At 42.3% G+C, this 21,866-nt stretch overlaps 2 protein-coding genes across 2 annotated transcripts; both read right to left on the reverse strand.

Annotated features, from left to right (window-relative positions):
- Nucleotides 1–282: 282 nt before the first annotated feature.
- pex13 (peroxisomal biogenesis factor 13) lies at nucleotides 283–3,091 on the reverse strand. The gene is made up of 4 exons (XM_029127676.3): nucleotides 2,745–3,091; nucleotides 1,394–2,121; nucleotides 1,183–1,305; nucleotides 283–1,009 (listed from the first exon to the last, which is right to left on the reverse strand). Exons 1-4 carry the CDS (start codon nucleotides 2,816–2,818, stop codon nucleotides 669–671), a joined length of 1,266 nt encoding a protein of 421 aa, XP_028983509.1. The 5' UTR covers nucleotides 2,819–3,091; the 3' UTR covers nucleotides 283–668.
- Nucleotides 3,092–8,979: 5,888 nt separating this feature from the next.
- rel (v-rel avian reticuloendotheliosis viral oncogene homolog) lies at nucleotides 8,980–20,449 on the reverse strand. Its single transcript, XM_029127517.2, has 11 exons — nucleotides 20,328–20,449; nucleotides 19,861–19,896; nucleotides 18,546–18,685; nucleotides 18,261–18,409; nucleotides 17,590–17,681; nucleotides 12,808–12,948; nucleotides 11,953–12,057; nucleotides 11,571–11,789; nucleotides 11,427–11,492; nucleotides 11,242–11,319; nucleotides 8,980–11,139 (listed from the first exon to the last, which is right to left on the reverse strand). Exons 1-11 carry the CDS (start codon nucleotides 20,347–20,349, stop codon nucleotides 10,238–10,240), a joined length of 1,950 nt encoding a protein of 649 aa, XP_028983350.1. The 5' UTR covers nucleotides 20,350–20,449; the 3' UTR covers nucleotides 8,980–10,237.
- Nucleotides 20,450–21,866: the final 1,417 nt, after the last annotated feature.

Genomic DNA, 21,866 nt, shown 5'->3' on the forward strand with positions numbered 1-21,866 from the left:
CAGGCCGTACATCTGCCGGTTCTGCCATAAATCCTTTATAGCTACAAAGCTATTACAAAACTATGAATACATTAAGAAAAATAAGTAAGTTAATTAAGGTTAGCCATGAATGTAAACTCTGCAATACCATACTACAACTGTTTACTATAGTGATTTACTAGTAGTATTATTTAGTATTACTAGTATTTTATTACAATTTCTATTATAATAAACTATATTACTACAGACTTTCTTGGATCAACAAAGCTCAATATATAAATTCAAAAAATGTAAAAAATAATGTCAAGATTTTTGAACATATTTATTTTCAAAATACTTTAATTTTAAATATTTACAATATTACTGCTGAAATGTGCAAAGTTAGCCCAGTGTCATCGTAAATGAGTTTAAAGCTCCTTGCTTTATGAAGATCCCACAACTGAGACCAAACAGGTTACATTCTGACAGAATAAACAACATAAGCATTTTTCTTACGCTATCATACTGATGATGTACAGTATCAGTCCACTTCACTGAACTAACATTTGTTTTTCAAAAATCTGACATTATAATTTCCTAAATCAGACATAATCTAAACAGCTGTGTACCATATTTAGGTAATATATAGACCTTTCTTATGCAATCCCTCACACACACGCTAACGACACGCATAAACATCATAGGTCAGTCTACTCTGGGATGTTTAGCACCGTGCTTGAAGGCATATTGGAACTAGATGTTCCCAGGCTGAAAGAAGCAGGTGTTTCACTGTACAGTGATTCTAGCAGCTCTTCTGAGGAAGCTCCTGCACAGGCTGGAGTAGCTGGAGCAGGATGTGACTGTGGGTTTGCATCCAGCGACGTCTGGGGTGCCTGTGTGTTCTCCTGTTGGAGCTGAGCGAGCCTCTCCATCTCTGTGTGCTTACGGCCTCTTCTCTTCCCAAGAACCTTGACATAATTGGCTGGGACGAGCCCAGTAGATTGACCATCCAAGCTGGCCAAGAGCCAGCCACGCAGCCTGGGCTGTTGCTCTAAATAAAGAGTTATAATGTCATGATTAAAGCTTGTGTAGATAGAGAAGGTTAGATTCTCAAAGCAAGTTTAATAATGAAAGCTTCATTCTAAACACGCACTTTAAAAGAAGCTTGATTTATACCTTTGCAATACAACAAATTTAAAAAAAAAACATTAAAAGAACTTTTACCTTTAGGGGCAAGATTGAGCATGTCTCCAGCTCGCATTGAAATCTCCTCCTCAGATGCAGCTGAAAAATCGTACTCTGCTCTAGCCACTACATGATCATCCTCTCCACTGGCCCAGTTAGTTCCTGAAATAAACAAAACAACAAAAACTGTTTTGTGAAATGCCTCGTGAAAAAGTTAAAAACATAAATGTGCATTACATTAATGTCTCACCATTTTCTTCAGAGTCAGAACTGGAGCTAAGTAGCTTCCAGATGAGGTATGGTCCACCCAAAACTACAGCAAAAAACAAAAGGATTGGCCAGGACTTGACAGGCTGATCCTCCATCCCTGCTCCAAAGCCTCTGGGCGTATTAGTAGCAATGGCATCTCCAGCACTGCCTGGCCAGAGGTCCTCTACCTCCTCTGACCTCCGCCCCAGCAGCCTCTGTAACCGTCTGTAGAAGTAGCGCAAAGTGCGCACCAGAGCAAAAGCTGACAAAACTCGAGTGAGATGGGCACGTAGCCGTGTGATGTGGTTGGCTACGTCAAGCACGGCACGAAAACTGTTGTACACAGCAGAGAAGGTGGCGTCCAGCATCATGCTAACGGAGGCAAAAGCCTGGACGATGCTCTCAATGGACTGAAAGGCCCCACGGCTGCTTTCCTCTGCTTGCTGCACAAACCGGTTGGGAGGCACGTCATCTGCATGGGTGAAGCGGTTGTACCCACCCAGGCTGTAACCAGCACCATAGCCAGTGCTGTAGCCAGCGCCATAGGTGTACGGGCTGTATCCACCATAAATGGAGCTCCCGTAGGGGCTAGAAGAGGAGGTGAAAGAGTTATAGGATGGGCGGTAGGGCTGGTGGACAGGACGAGGGGGCACTGGGGGAGCCATCCTGGTTAGAACAGGAGGACCAGAAGGAGCGGAGGAGCCTGCAGCTGGTAGAAAATCTGTGTATCTGAGTAGATAAAGCAGAACATTGGGAACATTTTAACACACTATTGAGATTGTTGGGCGTTTTCTACATAGTAGCACAACAGCTGATTTGTAATGTACCTGCACACTCAATAAAAACCTCATTTAATCTGACATAACGTGTTTCAGTAACGGTAGCAAACACGGTGCGATCAGAGAAGCCATTGAAGTCTACTTTAATTTGTGCAACTGGAATAGCAACAATATTAAGCTTAAAAAAATTTATTAATCCCAGATAGAATTTGCTTTCCCCACTTTCGACTGTTCTCAAAGATCCTCCCTCAAGAAAACTGAGGAAGAACAGGCTATTTTTTAGAGGAAATTAAACCTTGTGTCACAGGGCTATGGGCCCTGTTAGGCCAAGCTAGTACTTTAGCTAGCGGTGCATCTGTTTTTTTAGATCAACGTTGGCTTCCAGATAGATGCCTTCAGCTAAACAACGAAATATTTATTTGCTACTAATCCTGCTCATGTGGTCGGTAATTTCGCTTTGTGCTTTTCATCGCACTGACCAATTTTAGCTAAAGCCAACATTAGCTTAGCACATCCGTGCTATGTAAAAACAAATCCCATCTTGCGGTAGCAACCCGTCTAACGCAAACTGACCGGTAGTTTGTAGGTACTGTCATTGTTCCTGGAATTCGTCTTTCCCATGGCTTCTGTGGTGGTTGTGAATCCATCGACGATAATAATATAAGTCCAAACAAAAGTAAAAAAAAAAACAGATCCCGACCCTTCACCCTCGCCGTGTATCCTGTGCCCTTTGTGTGCTCCTCGTAAACCCCCTATCTGATATTAAACATTATGTCATTTCATGGAAAAAAAGAAATCTGAATTAAGTTGAGTACCATTGGATTAAACAATAGTGGTAATGTATTTGATATATACACTAAACATACGTATAATATCCCATATGATGTTTCAATGAGTTTTCTATCGTTCCTTCCTGACTGCTCTTGAAGGCAACAGTAGTTCTACTTTACCTTAGTTACCAGACCAAATCAAGAGATCGTGAATAGATGTATTGTTCGTAAATAAACAGAATTAACAGCCGAACATTTTTGACCAGGTTTTGACACAAAATTATAAATTTTAGGTTTTTCTAAACTTATCACCAAATTCTGTTTACAACACCATACGTTGTTATTTTTTTGTATTCGATTCGTATTGCCTGAGAGTAAAAAAAAAGAGAATGCATTTGTACTCATGTCCAGCAGAGGGTAATGTAACACTTGTTAAAGTTAACCTCAAATGCCCCTGGTTTACACAAGAGGAATATGAGGGAATTTCCCCTTTTTATGACACACCGTGTGAAACTTTTTCATTGGTACCTAACGTAACTAACTAACTAACTTTATGTGACATAACGATGTCCCGGAGTTCAGACTGTTATCTACTTTCACTGCTTTCCATCTTACTGAACAGAATATGCTTTCCTTAAGTTTGCTTATCAAACTTAAATTAGTTTTTTTATCTTGGAAAAGAAAAGCATTTCACACCTACTGGAAAAAGTGCCATAATTTCACAGAAACATCACATTTTCACCCTTAGTCTCATCAATCTAATTTTATTGTTGATTGAGATTTGCCTTTTAATGGTATTCTTGTATGGTGTTTATTAGCTTTCAGCGTCAAGCAACAGTGTTGTTCAGTTACTCCTGTAATGAGGTCTATGAGTGGGTGGATTGTGACTACGTGCTGTGCGCGTGAGGAGAGCTGCTCTTGAGTGCAAGCAGCGAGTGCAGAGGTGTAAAGTGGTTTTAGTAGGGAGCCCGGTGATGTCAAGTGTTATGTGGTTGTCTGTGTGCATGCAAGTGTGTGTGTGTGTGTGTGTGGAGGTGGCGTGTGCAGAGCTGTCACAGTGGATTCTCTAGAGGGTAGTACGACAGAAAATGCCTGTGCGATGCCACAGCGTAGGTGTGTGTGAGTGAAGCTGCCGTTTGTGACATGACGCTGTCAGGATCCCGGGTGAAAGGTGGGAATCCAAAGTGTTGCTGTGTGACGTCGCAGCGCGTGGGAGGATGCGTGGGCTGATGATGGTCCTGGTATTTGGGGTTTGTCCTCTGCACATGCAACCTTTTGCGACGCGATGGAGCAGTGAGCTTAAAGGCACTAATGGATTGTTACACGTAGGTGGCAGTCGGTGGCACAGTCGAGGTGTTGGGTGCCGTGTAGTTCAGGGCACGATGCAGGCCGGTCAGGGACCGTCAAAGCCAGTTGAAAAAAGCTGGTTTGTGGGTGCACTGACATTTGTTGAAGCATCGGACTAGCCATCCATAGACTGTTACCAAGTGGAGATACAGGCTTGAATAAAACATGATCATCAAAGTTTTAATCAAAGAAATGGTGAAATGGGAGATAGATAGAAAAGAACTGGGCTGGAATGGTCACATGTGTCTGATTGACGGGGGATGAAGGGAAGCCATCAGAGAACCCTACCTTTTGCCTGATGACATTAGTTTAATTTAATCTAGCACTGAAGCGGTGTCTGAAGTCTTATTTATATCCCTGCAGTCCTATAGTATCTTAAGGTTCTAGAATAATACTGTAGCATTCCCTCTGGTATCATTCTTAAAAGTTTCTGGGACTGCCACAAACTTGCCCCGTACGTTCCTGTGTTTATACAGCGACAGTGACAAAGCACTGCTGACACTGTGCAGCACTTCCTCAAATCCCTCCAACTGACACCTTCTAACTGCTGATTCTCTTTGTTCCGAAGGTTGGCCACTGCTTCCACCCTGTTCCTTCACTCGCACTGAAATTCCAGCCTCCCTAACAGGCTGCATGCTGTTCTTTTGGTGGGCAGCACGCTGGATTGGCCTGAGAGTGATGTGGGTACTTCTCACAGACAACAGTTCCCCCTTGCTCTGTGTGTGTGTGTGTGTGTGTGTGTGTGTGTGTGTGTGTGTGTGTGTGTGTGTGTGTGTGTGTGTGCGTGTGCGTGCACAGCATATTGCATAAAATCTGACAAAGAGGAAGATGAAGGTTTATACAAATGTGGAACTGTGGAGAGAAAATATTGGTGGATCATATAGAGCTCGTCTGAACTTTGTGTGTAATTAACACCTACTCTATGTGACGTTTGTGTGGCTGCTTGTCCAAAAAGGAAATATAGTGAGTGGCTGCTAAACTAGACAACGCAGTGTCTGCTGTTAATACAGATTGTGTCTATATATCAAACGTTTATTTAATGTTAATCTCAACAGTCAATGATTTTGACTACTTAAAAGCATTAAGACTAATTAACTTCAGGCCTTTTACCTGGCGCTACCGTCAGACATGGAATATCAAAGTGGATTATGTTATACCAAGATGTTGTCCTGAAGCATTAGCCGACTATAGCAATGGTTCATTTCCAGTTAACTAGTTAAAGTTTTAGTCTTTTTAGTGAATCTGGTGATACATTTCTGTGAGATCATAATTAATAATATTTCTAATGTAAGACATAATTTAAGAAAGGATTTATTTAGGATACAGTAAAAAACAATCATACATTTATCCCTGTTACCTTTTACACACAGTTATAGGGCTCTAAATAAATATTCCCATAAAGCCTTGAGGTGGGACTTTCCCCTGTGAGACATGAGTTAGGTCTTGCTGGCTCCACATTGCCTATAATTAAAATGTGCTGCAGGAAGCTGGCAAATTGTAGGATCAGTGAAATTGCTCTGAGAGAGAATGGAATTAATAACTGTGGAAAAAATGATGATACGTGTTTATGATATTGTTTTGGGCATTGTTTTGAAAGGTGACAGTGTTGAGAGCCGATTTAAACAAAGTCAGCTAGTTTGGTCCTTTGTTGAACTGCAGTGCGATAGGAAGTAAATTCATGTTTTTATGTTGAAATAAACTCAAATAGTTTTTTTACTCAAATAAAATGTTGACAAATATGGATATAAAACTTAACACCATATCTGTTATTATATTCAATTAGTCTTTATGTCCAAGAACTAAATTCATATGACCTAAACCTGATCTTCTGTGATCAGTTTCGCATTTACACTGCTGTTTCAGTGCAGCCTGTAGTAACTCATGTCGTATTCATTCAGGTGCGTGTGACCGGATGCTGGTGTTGTCAGCTACCATTTGCAGCAAAATATAGCGAGAGAGAGCGAGAGAGAGAAAGAAAGAGAGAGAGAGAGCGCATATAAGGAAGGGGAGGGTTGGGGGAGATCAGGGGGGGAAGAGGGAGGAGACAGAGCAGCAGAGGAGGAGCATTACTGGAAACAGGTGGCTGAACAGGTCTAGCTTGCCTTTTCCAGGACGTACACCGAGTGTCTGGGACAAACGCTCACTGTATGTATCGTACTGTGCGTGTACAAACACACTCATGTAGGAGTGTAATATCCTGCCTGTAGAATAATTACGTCATTGTTATGTCCACATTAGGACATTTGGTACTATTATCCACCAACACACTGGATTTGATGTTGTAATAGGTGAAGATATGACCTCGTCTAACCCAGCTCCTTCTCTCGAGCCGTTCTCCCACCTGGATACCTTCATCATTTGAAAAGCTGCTCTATGGTTCAGTACAAACATTTACACCAAATGATTTGTGTAACGTAAACAGGATTTTCTCAATTATCATTCTTTTTGCATCGTACGGCTTGTTGAGGTGTTTTGGTTCAACAACACCAGCTGCTTTGGACATCAGACCTCATCCTGGTTAAAAAATCCACCCTACTAGCGTCTAGCACCTAACGCACTGCCTTTATATTTACCCAGTTTATTATATGCTACCACTCAACACTAACATCCCTTTAAGTTTGCTGTGTCTTAAGTTGCTAACAAACAGCTTATTGCAGCTGCAGACTCTACAAGCATCACAATATAAGTCATTAGAGTTTCATTTCAACAGCCGGACTTGACAATTTCAAAAGCAAAAACCAAAACCAAAAGTCTGCGAGCAGACTGACTGGATCCGGTGCCTGGAGGTTAAATCAGGGTTCAGTGTGGTTCCTGACAACGAGACAGGAAGGAAGCGACATGCAGCGTTTCGCCTCAGTCTCCCGATACAAGAGAAAAAAAAAAAACATCTCCAGTGTAACATCCTGGGTTCGTTGGTAATGACGCTTCATGCTGCTCGTGAAGTACCTTGGGGGAAAACAAAGGCAGACGTTTTCAAGAAAACAGATCTGAATCAATAATTGTATCTGCAGCCCGAGAGCAAAACATTTCTGTTATTAGAAAATGAGCATTGACGCATCTTCCTATTTTAACTCTTCTGTATCCACACCACTGTTTATGTGAGTCAAAGAAAAAAACAACTGTCATGACAATTGGTTGCGGAAGCTTTTGATTTGAATGATGTGAGTCAGCTTTTGTAACGTCTGCCAGCAAAAAACATCAAAACAAAAATGTGCAATATGCTAGGATGCGAACATGCAGTGTTTTTGCACTGATGCATAGTGAGAGTTAATAGAAGAGCTTGTTGTTGCCACTGCTCATAATGTGCCAAACACAACATGCACACACTGTAACAGAAAGACCTCTTCTGAAGATTTGACATTTGATATAAATTAAACATTTCTCTCATTCTTTTCAGCATTTTTGAAACTTTGAGGCAAGGATCAGTTTCGCATTACAGGGAATAACACGTCATTTCTATTAAAATCATTGAGATGGTTAATGCTATAGACAGTGACGTGGCCGGTCTAGATGCTATCTGATACGCATGTAAGTCACAATACGCCATCAGATCATCTGTTATCAACCGTACAGACATAGGGGGAAATTCAGACAAACAAGGAGGTAAGTTGATAGATATAAGTAAGATGCCTGCATTAGGTGGTTTTCTTACCTAAGGTCAGAACAATTAGTGCTCAAAGGTAAAGCTGCTTCTGTCTGAAATAAAAACATGACAGCAAGTGAAGTGTACAAACCAGCCCTGAACAAAGAGGGAGAGGAGATGATTTGCCTGCTTCGCAGCCACAGGACCTGGTCACTTTGTGGTCGACCGTGATTATGGGCGAGTCTCCCATTTATAACGGAGAATCCTACAGGCTGTGAAGCTGTCTCACAGCTGGGCCTTGGTCCAGTTTGGGTCAAGCAACAGGACAGTGACCTTAAGCAAATGTTGTAGATCAAAACAGCTTAAAAATGAACAGGTTAAGGTTCTAAAATGGTCCAGTGAATTGTTAAAAAAGCAATGAAATCATCCAGCAAACAATTACTTTAATTTATTCCTGCCAAATGCACGTTACTGTGTAAATATTTCACACCGATGGCACTTAATAGTTTTGTAAATTAATGGCATGTTTGCTATTTAATTTTAATTTTAATTGAATTCAAATACTAAAAGCAGCTTTACATTTTTATGTACGAAGGGGAAATCTCTGCACATGTTGCCCTAAGAAATGATTCACATACCGGTAAGTGAACTTTAACAGTAAGGTTTGGGTCTGACACTGTGTCCACTCAAGTGACATTGCTCAACAACAGTAAGTGCAACTACTGTCACTTTCCCTTATGGTGCAAGCGTTACCCAAATAAGCTCCATTTCCAGAAAGGTTGGGGGTTTTGAAAGAAATGTAACCTATGGCTAAAATCAAGGACAAAGCCACATGTTGGGGGAAGAATAAAGTCTACATCCATAGAAGAACCTGCTTTGAGAACCAATAGAAAATTCTACGAATACTTTTCTCAAATAAGCGTCAAATAGCAGTTGCAACACTGAGAATTGAAAGTCTTCAAATGCAGAGGTTTCCTCATCTATTACTTTCACTTTTTTGCATATTTATATTATAAATATTATTTTTCACAACATTTAATATATCACAATAATTAATTTGCACATGGATGCTGCAGCCATTTAAAATCAAAATAAACATGAACACAAATGGCAGAAGTAAAAAACAATGCTTTATTAAGAAAATATCTTGTAGACAAAAACATGGCAAGTTTTAACTTTTACTTTCATTACAAGAAAGCTTCAGAAAGGTCCAATGATAAAACATGGCAGGCTGAGTTTAGACGGCTACAAGTCGCCCAGCGGGCTCCTGCACTGAGCCGGTGTTTGTCTATAGTCATCACGAGCCCCAACAAACCGCTTGGGAGGAAATTGACAAAGAGCATCAGAAGAACACAAACAACATCTGTACTTATAAAAACTCTGATAGAAACTGATAGATAGCTCTGAGAACTGTGGATAGCACATGTGATCACTGATATGACATAGTCATTACAAAGGAAAGACACAACTGACTGCGCTTCCTACCACTTCCTCAATGGAAATTTCAGTACCTTGCCAGTTTCTGAGTGTTTCAGCAAGACTATTGCTTTGACTCTCAACTATGGCTAACATGTATGTACAGAGTGCACTTAACAGAGGTCTGCTACAAAACAACAAACAGGGACACATTTTAATGGACACTATAACATGTATTTGTCCTTTACAAAGCAATAAAAACCCATCATGACAGGCCACAGCATCCGTTTGCTCTTGTTTCAGTCAAGCTCAAACACATACATTACTTTACATTGCGCTGAGAGTGGATGTATCGTCGCCCGAGAAAGACAAAGAAAGAAAGTAGTACATTCAGCTCTTTGAAAATCTATTTTTAGATTAAAACAATGCTGTCTTGGTGAGATCATCATCCTCATTCTGATTGGAGGCAGGTTTCATCTGCACACAAGCTTTAGCTTTGCCGACCCAAGTGCTGTGAGCTCAGTCCCCTTAGCTAGCTTTGATTCAAACAATGAAGCAAGTTTTGCACATTTAGAAACATCCCAGCATTTCATGGCATTATGGGGGGCAAGATTCTGGACACACATCCTGTTCATTATCTCAGATCTGCGGGGAAACTGAATGGGGTCCATCCTTTCTGTTAGAAATAAAACCATGACAAGACTATAGATTATTAATTGTTTGATTGAATGTAGGAAGAAGTATTTGTAATTGTTGCTTAGGAGGGAACTTGGAGAGCTGTCTGGATATGGATCCAGCTAGTTGACTTTAATTTTGGTCTCATGCTCACACAGGTAATAACCCAAGCAGAGCCCACCTAGTCCTATCAGGTCAGGACGGTTAAAAAGACCAACTCCCTCCGCAGCTCAAGTCTATTTCTATTTCTATGTCTGTTTCTTGATGCTTCTCCATTAGTCACTCTGCTGAGGTGATTTGAGCCAATCGGCCAAAGTTTTAAAGTGGACTTCTGAAGTCATGCCATTGTTTGAGTAGGGACTCTGCAGATTTTTAAAAGGCTGGCTGTTACTACTACAGTCTTGCCTCATTGGATCAACGTTGTTGCCATTGCTCATGGGACGAGTAAGTAAATTGATGTAAGTGTTTCCCTGGCTGTCTCTTGGAGACTGCATGAGGTGGGTCTCTTGCGCCACTGTCATCTGGGGTTCCTGCTTCAACTGGAAGCCAGTCTGAGCCCCTCTTTCAGCAAAGCTTTTCATAAAATCATCCCCCTCCATTCCTTCCAGGAAGGAGTAAGAGGCCAGCCCCTGGGAACCCCCTCCATCACCCGGACCTGATTCATTATATGGGTTCTGAGCTGTGCTATGGTTACTGAAATTGTTCCACACATGTTGGAGACCTGCATTCTGGTTGCTTGGATGGTTCTGGGCTCGGGTCTCAGACGTGAGCTCGTCCCTAACCTGCTGCAGGTGAAAAAGAGGCTGGGAATCTGTCTGGCCTATTGCAATGGCGTGATGGGCTGTGTCCAAGCACTGCAGGTCCCTCATGGAGAGCTGAGGGAGGGCGTTGTTCTCACAGCTGTTGGGCTCCACTCTGTGGTGGTAAGCCAGTCCACTACTTGACTGCTGTAGTCTGCTGCTATTAGGACGCGGCAGATTCCTCAGGGCACCAGTCTGGTTTATGGTGACTGTTTCCATTGACAAAGCGGGGTTGGGATTCACCCACTGAGGACTGACTTGCAAACTTGAAACCTGGGGTGGCATCATTACATTCTGAGAGCTTGGCTGGAAGGGCTGGTTAAATACAGTAGGCTGTTGATTCATTGTAGATGCCCTCAGGTACATGTTGCTGACGTCTGGAAAACACATACAGACTTTTAGTAACTGCAGAGGAGTATATACATGGAATGTATGTATTTATGTTGGAATTTAAGGAAATTTAAGGTTCAGTAACTTACCTTTCCGCATATGACCCAGGGTACTTTGTGACACTGCCTTGGGCCTGTTCATAGGCTGCAGTCCAGCAAAATGACCACCTAAAGGGAGGGGAGGAAACCATTTTTAGAGTATAAACATTTGCTGTAATATGAAAGACATTCTTATCACATGTCACATCAGATCAGGTGAGTAACAGATCACTTACTTGACAGTCCTGTCATCTTCATCAAGTTCTCTCTTCTGCGCTTTTTCTCATTGTAGCCATAAGGATCTAGAGCAAATGAAAATATTGATAAGTATCAAATGGCCAAACAGAACCTGCATGAGTGATTAGTACTGAATCGCTAACCTTTGTCATCAGGCAGGTATCGGAAATCCATCGGTTCGCTCACTTCCTGATCGGAAGGCCGCCGCAACTGCATGTGCACAGTGACCGACTCTGTTATTGAGGTGTTGTAGTACTGTGGCGTTTTGAACACAATGGCGACCTGGCGATGAACGTCGGCTTGGGAGAAGGAGCCTTTGGCCTCCCATCCATCAGAGGAGAAGAATCGCACCTCGATGTCATCTAGACAGAGTGATGAAATGGATGAGGGGGATGGAAATAGAGAATGAACATGGAGAGTATGGCTATGAGAAGCATAATAGATTGAAGATGAAAAGAAAAGGAATTCAATGTAAAAATATGAGATGCAGATCAATCAGATTTACAGAACACTAACAGTATGTACCTTTCTGTACTTTGTCACACAGTAGGAAAATCTCATCCCCGCCCTTAACGCTGCCACTGTTCTTGTTGACTCTGCAGATCCTCAGTTCTGCAGTGTTCGGTGCTCCTGATGATGCAAAAATAAAAGATGAAAACATGAACCACCCAGCAAATGCAACAACAAAGAACAGGTGTGACTGCATACTACTGCTGGGGCATCTATCTCAGGAATGATAACATCAGAAACTCCCTTTACTGGATGTACCTAATTAAGTGCTGAAAAACCGGCTTTAGCGACTCAGTGTAACTGCTTTACAAAGTGTCTCACTTTAGACAACAACCTAAAAACACGCAGCCAGTTTCCAGCTGAAGCCGCACCAGGTTGAGTCACATGCCTGCTGTGAGAAGAGGAAGTGCACCATGGTAACAGTGTTGTTTGAGGCTTAGCGCGTTTAAAGAACTTCCCCTTTCACAATAAACTAGTTCACTAAGTGCTACATTTCAAACTGGACATATTTACACAGGCCTTGCAACGTACACTGACGTGAACAGACGCTGGAACCGCAGGTACATGCTGTATAAGTGCTGCGTGCAGAAAGAGCTACTTGTGAAATGTAACTATTGCAGTGTTCTTAAGGCCTCATTTGCAATTTGCTTACTACTTATAAGTCCCTAATAAAAATAACCCATGTTAATGATGAGTTGCATCATGATCATTTAGATTTATGATTTATTTTATCCACGGTGGACACAACCAATATCAGGTAAGCTGGATTCCCGCAAGTGACTGCATGTGCTATTTTTTATTGTGCTCGCATCAACGGCCTGTTGCCCAACACTGACATCAGCATGGATGCAGACTCGCTCAGCCACTCACGGTTGTCATAGATGGGGTTGGTCACGATGGGGTTGAGTGATCGGGTGTACTGGCCATTCTCGTCCTGCAGGAAAACCTGGATGCACAGGCGGACCACGTTCAGGTCGTACTCCTCGGTCTGCATCAGCTGCTCGTGTGGTACTGAAATCCCACAAACACACAAACATGACCTTCAGTAATACTGTTACCATAAACATACAATCGAGACAGAATACAGCGTTAAAGACAAGCCTTTGTTAGCTGATGGTGTTATGTTCTTTGGTTGTAAAGAAAATATAACTCACTTTAATACATTATTATTACATTCTTAAGACTATATAATTAAAATTATGTATCATCATAATCAAAAATCAAATATATCATTTGAATGTAACAGACGTTTTAAATGTCAACCAACTGAATTTGCTGGACAGATAGGGATACTTGACAAGATGACAATAAAATGAAAAAAAGTTTTTTTGTTCTTTTGGTTGTGCACACGTCATACATCACACCCTCAAAGGCAACACACAGACACACACTTTGCATAGAGAGACCTCACTGAGACGCCCACCCACCTACGCACGGCTTTCACATCTGCCTACTTTCTCTTCCTCCGTCTCTCAATTTCTATCTATCGCGCTCAGACTGAGCCCATCTCCGCCTACAAGCTGTCGCTACGGTGACGCTCGCCGACGTCACCTCGGCATGGAAAGAAGTGTGTGTTTGTGTCTGCACAACGTCAAGGTAAGAGATGAGACTCCTTGTGTGAGTGACCACGGTGGCTCCTGACGTGTGTGAAAGTGATGGGACGAGTTTCACTCATTTTTTGTTCTCACCAAACGTGACACTATTTTAAAAGGGTATTATCAGAATGTGAGTTACCAGCAGAAACACTTTATCACATTAACAATGAAGTACATGATGAGATCTATCAGACTTGTTCTGAATGTGTGACAGCTATTCTTTCTGCTCTGTCACTGCACGCATTGCTGGCACCAGTCGCATTCTCATCAAGGCTCAATTCCTGGTGGAAGCACAGGTCATAAGTGCAGTTATGTGTCTGCATTGCTTAGTCAGGTTTGTGATAAGTGTGTGTGGTTTGGAGTTCGTGGCTGTGGAGCGTCTACTAACATGTCTGTGTGAACATTATCTGTGTTTCTCCAGCCTTTTTACTGAGAGATGATATAGTGCACAAGACCAAAGTTGTTTGGAGGTGACATGAAACATCGGCATTTGTTCACAAGGTATCAAATTCAGCTAAAATATGTCTGGCCTAAACTATTATTACACTGTTGTGTTGATGCCAGTCAGGTATATTAAACTAGTATCATTGTTGCAGCTATCTATTCAGCATAACCCTGCAGACAACACATGGTTAGCTTAGCTTAGCAAAAGGTCAGGAAACAGTTGTCATTGTAATAGCAAAGCTACAGACATATCCCAGGCGCTGTCCTTAAACCCAAAACCAATTTGTTTGTTTGTACAAAAGACAAACAAACAAAGCGAAAGTTGAATGTAAAGCATTATGTTCACATTTACCAGGTTTTTATGCTAAGCTAAAGGTTTCCTGCAGCTGTAGCTTCAGTTTTACTACCAAACATTTGTAATAACATTTGTAATAAATATGAAAACTATAACAATATTTTAGGCACAATGTCTATTTAATTCATAGAATAAATCATAATGGTGCATGCACTACCTTTTTATAGACTTCATAACCTATAATATATGCAGGTAACATGTACGAGAACTTTTGTCCTAAAATACTGGTGCCTTATAGGAAAGCTTCAAAGATAAGGTAAAGTATTTGAAAATGGTCCCTGCAAAAATCAAGTCTTGCAGCTGCATTCACTTCAGCTCTATTTCTGTTTGGTCATCAGGTTTATCTGTAGGTGGCAGAGATAGACAGTGGAGAAACTGAAGGAGGGAGAAATGAATACCTACATATGAAAGTGGAACTGTTGTAGCAAATATTGATGGAACATACTAAGCCGGTCTGTGTGCGTGAGTGTTAGTGGAGCTTGGTACCGAACCAGGCAGATGCTGGACAGGTGCAGGAAGGTGGGTTGTAGGTAAACCAACTGGTGTGTATGGTGGAAAGAAACGGGCCCCGGAGTCACCAGGTATCGCAGCTGCATGGGGGCAGTGGGGGAGGGCGGGGGGGGCTGCTTGAAAGGGACGGAGGCAGTGGGGGGCTCGACGCGAGTGGGACGCACAATGCGGGGTACGTGGTTAGAGTGACTGTGGGAGCATAATGTGAGAGTGAGAAAGAAGGGGAGTTAGGTGCCAAGCCTCACCACAAACAGTGTCTCCACTGTGTGACTCACAATTTCATCAGCTCTCATGACACACAATGTTTGATTGAGGCACAAGTTATAGCTAAAGGATGCATCCGTTTACTGTACCTGTAGAGCAGCTCAGAAGGAGAGAGGAAGGGGAAGTGTTGCTCCACAGACACTGTTCAGATTTATGGACCACTGATATGAATTTATAGACAACAGCACTGACCAACCACAACCAAGCAACTAAACAGAGCTGTATGGGTTCATCGTAACAATACAACATTGACAGCAACATCTTGTAACATGAGATCCAGGTTCAAAGCGTCAAGAAGCTAAAGTTCTAATTAAAATAACTCTTTCCCGGTTCACACCACCACCATATGCATCAGGTGGGGTGAGGTCACAAGAGTTCTTCTCTAAATGTCCGACGTGTGGTTGTGCAAGTATGTTGGGGCCAGAGAGGAGGGTGAAGGGCGTAGTTTATGCTCCCTGATGCAGGAAGCAGCTGAGTTTCACAGCAGAAGTGAGCTGAAGGGACGGGAAGGTTAGAACCATGTGACAGCAGCTGCACATTACAGCATCTGTACTGAATCTGTGATCTGTGTCTGTGGTGGAGCCATGAGTACCTGACCATCAACACCACCTCCACCAGACGCCAGCATCCGAGTGCGTCGCAGTCTCACCTATCTGTCAGCCTGTTCGTCGTTTACTCCACAGTTAGTTCAGGCCTCAGCTACTCTGCTACTAAACGCGTTGCCAAACCCTTTAATGACGATCAAGCATCAAAACAGTCTCCTCATAAACAAATGCTGACGTTTCAAATATTTTATCCATGTTAGAGGTTAAATTGCTGATATCTAGTTACTCCCTAACACAACTCCGTCACCTCCCTAACACAGAGAAAGAGAAACAATGTTGTAACTTTCACAGTACATTATGTGAACTCTGCCTTCTGTAAGGAAATAACAGTAAAATCTCTGCTTACTGTACAAACGGAGCAACCCCTTCTTAGAGGGGCCTTTGGAAGCCATGGCCGAGCTCACTAAGAAATATCCTGACTACGAACTTCACGGACCTATTTGAGTTCTTCTGATGCTATCAAACAAGCAGATGCCATCTTAATCACAGTTTCGTGCTTTTATCAAATGACTTCTGGGTGAGCTTTAGTAACGTCTGCAGAAGAAATCGTAATAAGCCAAAACATGAGAGTGAATAAAACTAGAGTTAATTCAATCACCACGTTTGCTTCAGGCCATTTAACACTCTGATAGCGCTTCTGTATTCCAGCACAGAACCGTGCATGTCTGAATCCAACCTGCTCATAAAGCTCCCTCTCCCCACACATTTTGACTTCTTCTATCATCATCTCACGGAGCTGGGGAACCCCCCTCGGTCCTCCCTCCCCCCCTTCATAATGAATCCTGCATTCCCAGCTCTCACGTGGCATCCTGCACTCTGCTGAATTGAGCAACTGTGACCAAGAATGGGGAAGTAGCTCAGCGCCTGTTTGTACATGAGAACCTCTGTGTGTCTGCACCCCAAGGACCACAGAATGAAAGTGCAGAGAGGAAATGGCATTACTGTAGATAGTGCAGAGTTAAATGAGCGGATTTCTGACAGACTCGATGAATGGAAAACTTTTTCTGCTTCTGCAACAAGCAGCAAAACAGTGTTTTGAATCTAAATCAGCATCAGTAACAACAACCAGACACTGTGTTAGATATTTGTCTCAGGGCATAAACTCATATATTTTGCCATTCACAGTCTGAGTGAGCCAATATTATCAGGTGACTGGCTTATTTGTTTCAGCCTATAAACAGCAGTGACAGATACACGTTCATGTTGAAATTCTTGTTTTGTTGCAGGTCTATTTCCAGTTCTAGTTTCATAACAAGTTCACTTAACAAGTGAAAGAGGAGCCAAAGTTTACAGGTTGACTCAGAAATGTCTACAAAGTTTACAATATCAGCAACAACAAACTATCAGACCGAGAAAGGCTACAAAGCAAAACCAGAGCACCCTAACTGAGAAAGGTAGCGTTTATAATGACTTCAGTGTTTTCTACAGTTATGACTACTTATTCCCTCTTGGTTAGTTTTATGCAAACTGTCTAACTAAGAGAATTACAACTCAAACAACATTCACCTCTTTTACCAGCTATGCAGCATAAAAGAGCTAAGTGACTGAAATCATCCAAACTAATGCAACAGTGAGGAACCGCAAAAATGACAAAGATGGAAGGAGATAGCAGCTGCTAGAGCGGCTCACTTCTGCACACACGGATCCTGTTCACACCGTCGGAAAACAAGAGGTTACACAAACGGCTGCATTTAGATACGAGTCCTTTGGTCGTATCACACGTTGCATGGCACCAATTTAAAGCTACAGGTGGTAGGAAAGCTAATAGTCAGACTGACTGTCGGCATCAAACTACAGAGGGTGTGATGTGTTCTCCCCAAGAAATAAATGAGCAACAGATATGAAGGGGAACAGGAAACAGTGCAGCGTCCACACTCACCGTTGAATGGGTTGATGCCTCTGGTGACCCTCTGCACGATGGCGTCCTTCACCTCCCGTCTCCTCACGCACTGGATGCCCAGGTTCTGGAAACTGTGTCAACAACAGCCGCAGCACTAGTTAGCCTCTAGGTCTAAAAGACATCTACTAATGGTTTCCGGAGCTCATTTGACCAGAATTGGTAGGAATAAACTAGTGTATGGCAACAAATGTGTATTTTACTACAACACTCCATGAGGGATTTGCAAATTATGCACCCACCAAAAGAGCCTGACTCATTCACAGTCTCTCACACATGCTCGAGTACACACTATTTTCTCACTCTCAAACACACAGCAAATATGGATGATGTCACTTGGGGAATTCCCATATTACCATCCTCATCACAGAAACTGGTTGACAAATATGCCTTTGCATGTGTGTGTTTGTGTTTCCTCTGTATATGAAAGTTGGCCAATTTACACTGGGTGCCTTTAGAAACTGTCAAGTGAAACACAAAGTGCCGTTAATAGAGAGCGAATTGATTACGCTGTGGTGTGTTTCTTTAGGTGGATGTGCTGATTAAATCTGAGACCACAGGGGGCACTTGCTATCGATGACGAGAGAAGGACTGAGGTCAATCAGTACTTCAGAGCACTGTTGGTCAAAAAGAACAGTGGGAGGAGGACTCACGCGATCACCCTGCGATCGGGGCCAAACTCGGCTTCGTAAAAGCCATCTTTGCAGTCCTTCCCCACAAGGTCGTGAGGATGAGGCCGGTATGGCTCGTTCTTTGTCACCAAGTAAACGCGCACCTTCCCTTTCCCATTGTAATTCAGGATCTGTGGAGGAAGAGGAAGAGATGAATTCAACAGTCGCTTATAGGCAGGTACTGTATATTCATGCCAGTGAACAGAGCTCGCGTGCATTAGAGTCCGATTCATACAAAATAGATACGAATCTTGGCACTTGACTGACCTGCAGACTGGGGTAGGTCCTGTTGTTGTCTGAGCTCTTCTCGCCGGGGATGCTGCCAGCTGAACGGCCCTCGCACTTGTACCTAAAGCGCATCCCCCGCTGCTTAGGCTGCTCAAAGATCTGGATGTCCGGTTTGACCACTAGAGAACACAGACAATAAATACAATCAGTGAGGAGATGTGGTGGAGGATGGGCAGAGGCTGTCCTGTTTAACACATGGTTTTGCTTTCGGGGGGAAAGTCAATTCACTAACAGTCCTGCTTTTATCAGCCACGACTCAGATGACTAAGTGGTTTGTAAATGATTGGATTCAGATCAACAAATCATAAATACTTCCTTCTCGGTTCTTTGTGAACACATTCCGTTTATTATTGCTTGGATTTCTGCAACTAGACTGGGTCAAATGATCCTAAAGGAATTGGACTTTAGAAAGCAACGGTGCAGATGTTAGAAACAAATGCAGCTGCATTGCACTTTTACAGTAGCCGTCCTTCCAGCCCAACTCATGTCATGTCTCACAGCCTGTTCTTCATTGTGATTCAGCTCAAAGTGTCACTGTCTTAATCTTTGCACAATTACTCAATAAATATATGTATAACAAATTATTCTACACTGTCCGGTTTATTATATTGCATATATTATACAATAATGCAGTTACTACTGCTAAAAAGACTGAATATTTGCCACGTAACCATGTGTTTTAGGCTGTAAATCCTTTAATTGCAGCCGACACTAAAACAATCATGAATCTAAATCTCTCATGAAAGTTTTTGCATGAAACAAAACTGGCCCTACATGAAGCCAGTGTGAGAGAGGCACTAAAGCTGATCCGGAAGTAGTTTCTTTTCATGTCGCAAAGCCTTTCCAGTGATTTAACAACCCAAAAATGCAGGTTTGTGGACATGTCAGAGGAGCAACACACACGTAGACCAAAGTCAACAAAACACACACACACACAGATTTTACAGACTCTAGTATAAAACAAGTCAGTTAAATTTCTGTATATAAAAGTAATGTGTCTTCCTCTTTTTGTAGCTACTGTAGCAAAGCATAATTGGAAGCTGATGTTGCTCACACAGAGATTTATTTATAACACGACATACAAACTTATTCACCACAGACTACAAAGATGATAATTACAAGAACCTCTGGTTACAACATACACGCGCGCGCACACACTCGCGCACTTACACACAGCAACAGCTCCGAAAGAAAGCTTAACAAAACAAAATGAGGAAGTGAGATGCCACCAATACATTCAGTTATTTTTAATTCCACGTTTAGAGAAGTGTAGAGAGGAGCAGACAGTACTTACTGAGGTGCCGCTCATCCTCTAACATGGGTAACATAACTGAGGAGGAAAAGGTGACATATAGGATAATAAATTACTGAAATATTTATGCAAATAACATTGAAACCCATATTGGAAATAATTGATGAAGATAACAAATTAATTACACTTCGCTCAGAATGGTTTATAGCGTTGCATTCCGGTTAAATTGACGCGTAATAATCGACAAGACTAAAACTACACTGTTTTAAGCACTGCATAAAATGAGGAAGTTGTTAAACAGGTTCGGAATAAACGGTGCAACTTTGACAAAAACTTGCATTTGACAAAAAAGTGCTGCCATTTTATACTATATATAAACGCGACAAGTAACATTTGATTTACTAGGTGTATTTAAACACAGACATGACGATTTGGCACGCTCTGTCTTAACCTCTTTTTTTACTCGATGTTATTGTTATTACGCGGTAAATAAAGATGCTGCTACTCACTGTCCATGATGCGTTCACTCATTCACTCGCGCTCTCTATCGCTCTCTCCCTCTCTCTCTTTTTGTCGGTCGCAGCGCAGGATTCCTCTCAGAGCAGCAGGAGCTCAATGAGTGACAGCGGACAGCAGAGGTAGTATTTGTTAGACTTTTTACTGGGGGATTTCCCCTACGTCACCGCCCCTTTCGTCTAAACTGACCAATGACACGCAAAGAGTGATTTCATCCCCGTTGCGCGTGCGAATTGGAAGTTGTGTTCAAGACTATGGGAAAAAAAACAAGCAAACCGAGCGACACGGCCAGACAAGGGTGAAGCGAGGGAGCTCGTGTTAAACGGGACTGTATAAATTGGATCGATGCTTGAGTTTAAAAAAGAGAAATGCGCCGACAGAATGAATACATAAAAAATGGTCTGTACTTATATAGCGCTTTAAGCACCCTTCAGGGATCCAAAGCGCTTTACACTACTTCTCATTCACCCATTCACACTCACATTCACACACTGATGACAACAGACTACACGATACATGTAAACGAATAAAGGGCACTAGATGTTCCAACACCTGAATACAGAATGACGCCATCGACAACCCAAATTGTCTCTTTCGCATTTATTAAAAACTATTGGCCAAGTTTACAATAAAAATAAAATTTGATAATTGGATAAAAGAGGAACAGTATGGAAATAACAGCAGCAGTATTAACAATACAGGAAAAAATAAAAACTGTAAATCAAGTAAAATCAAGTAATATTTTAAGTAAAAAAATCAAGTAAAACATTTTTTAAATTACACAACAACAACGATAATATAACCAGTGAATACCAATGAGTATAAAAACAATGTCAGAAACAGCAGCAACAACCAACAACAAAGAATGGAATGGAATACACGGTGTAGGTCCATAAAGTGTGTCACTGTAGTGATATGTTGTAGAGCCTGATGTCTGTGGGGAGGAGTGACCTGCGGTAGCGCTCCTTCCTGCACTGAGCTGCTCACAGCCTCTACCGTGTGGTGCAGGGGGTGGGCTCTCCATGATGGATGTTAGTTTACTGGTGGTAGTTTACTTCTTATACAGAGCGTCCATGTTTTTTGACCAGTCCAGTTTATTGTCGAGGTGAACACCCAGGTGTTTAAATGTGTCCACAGACTTAACGTCTGAAATCTGGATGTTCACCGGTGTGTGTGGTGGAGGGGACCTTCTGAAGAGCAAGAACCAGCTCCTGGTCACACAATACAGACGCACTGTATAAAAAAGGACAGAGCAGACTCTATCTGGTAAGGAGACTGAGGTCTTTTGGAGTCCAGGGACCACTCCTAAAGACCTTCTATGACTCTGTGGTGGCATCAGCCATCTTTTATGGAGTGGTCTGCTGGTGCAGCAGCATCTCAGCAGCAGACCGGAGGCGACTGGAGAAGTTGGTCAGGAAGGCCAGCTCCCTTCTGGGGCTGCCTCTTGATTCAGTGCAGGAGGTGGGAGAAAGGAGAATGGTAGCTAAGCTATGATCCATGATGGAGAACAATGCCCACCCCCTGTATGAAAC

This window comes from Betta splendens, chromosome 15, assembly GCF_900634795.4.
Source record: "Betta splendens chromosome 15, fBetSpl5.4, whole genome shotgun sequence".
Classification (NCBI taxonomy): domain Eukaryota; kingdom Metazoa; phylum Chordata; class Actinopteri; order Anabantiformes; family Osphronemidae; genus Betta; species Betta splendens.

Excerpts from the sequence above, each read along its gene's own strand:
- rel (XM_029127517.2), bottom strand. The coding sequence starts at position 20,349 with ATGAGTGAACGCATCATGGACA. Across the intron at positions 17,682-18,260 it reads CCCGATCGCAGGGTGATCGC|TTTCCAGAACCTGGGCATCC; the intron begins GTGAGTCCTCCT and ends TTGTTGACACAG. Across the intron at positions 11,320-11,426 it reads GAAGATGACAGGACTGTCAA|GTGGTCATTTTGCTGGACTG; the intron begins GTAAGTGATCTG and ends CCCTCCCTTTAG.
- pex13 (XM_029127676.3), bottom strand. The coding sequence starts at position 2,818 with ATGGATTCACAACCACCACAGAAGCCATGGGAAAGACGAATTCCAGGA. Across the intron at positions 2,122-2,744 it reads ACAGTACCTACAAACTACCG|ATACACAGATTTTCTACCAG; the intron begins GTCAGTTTGCGT and ends TTATCTACTCAG. Across the intron at positions 1,010-1,182 it reads GCTCAATCTTGCCCCTAAAG|AGCAACAGCCCAGGCTGCGT; the intron begins GTAAAAGTTCTT and ends CTCTTTATTTAG.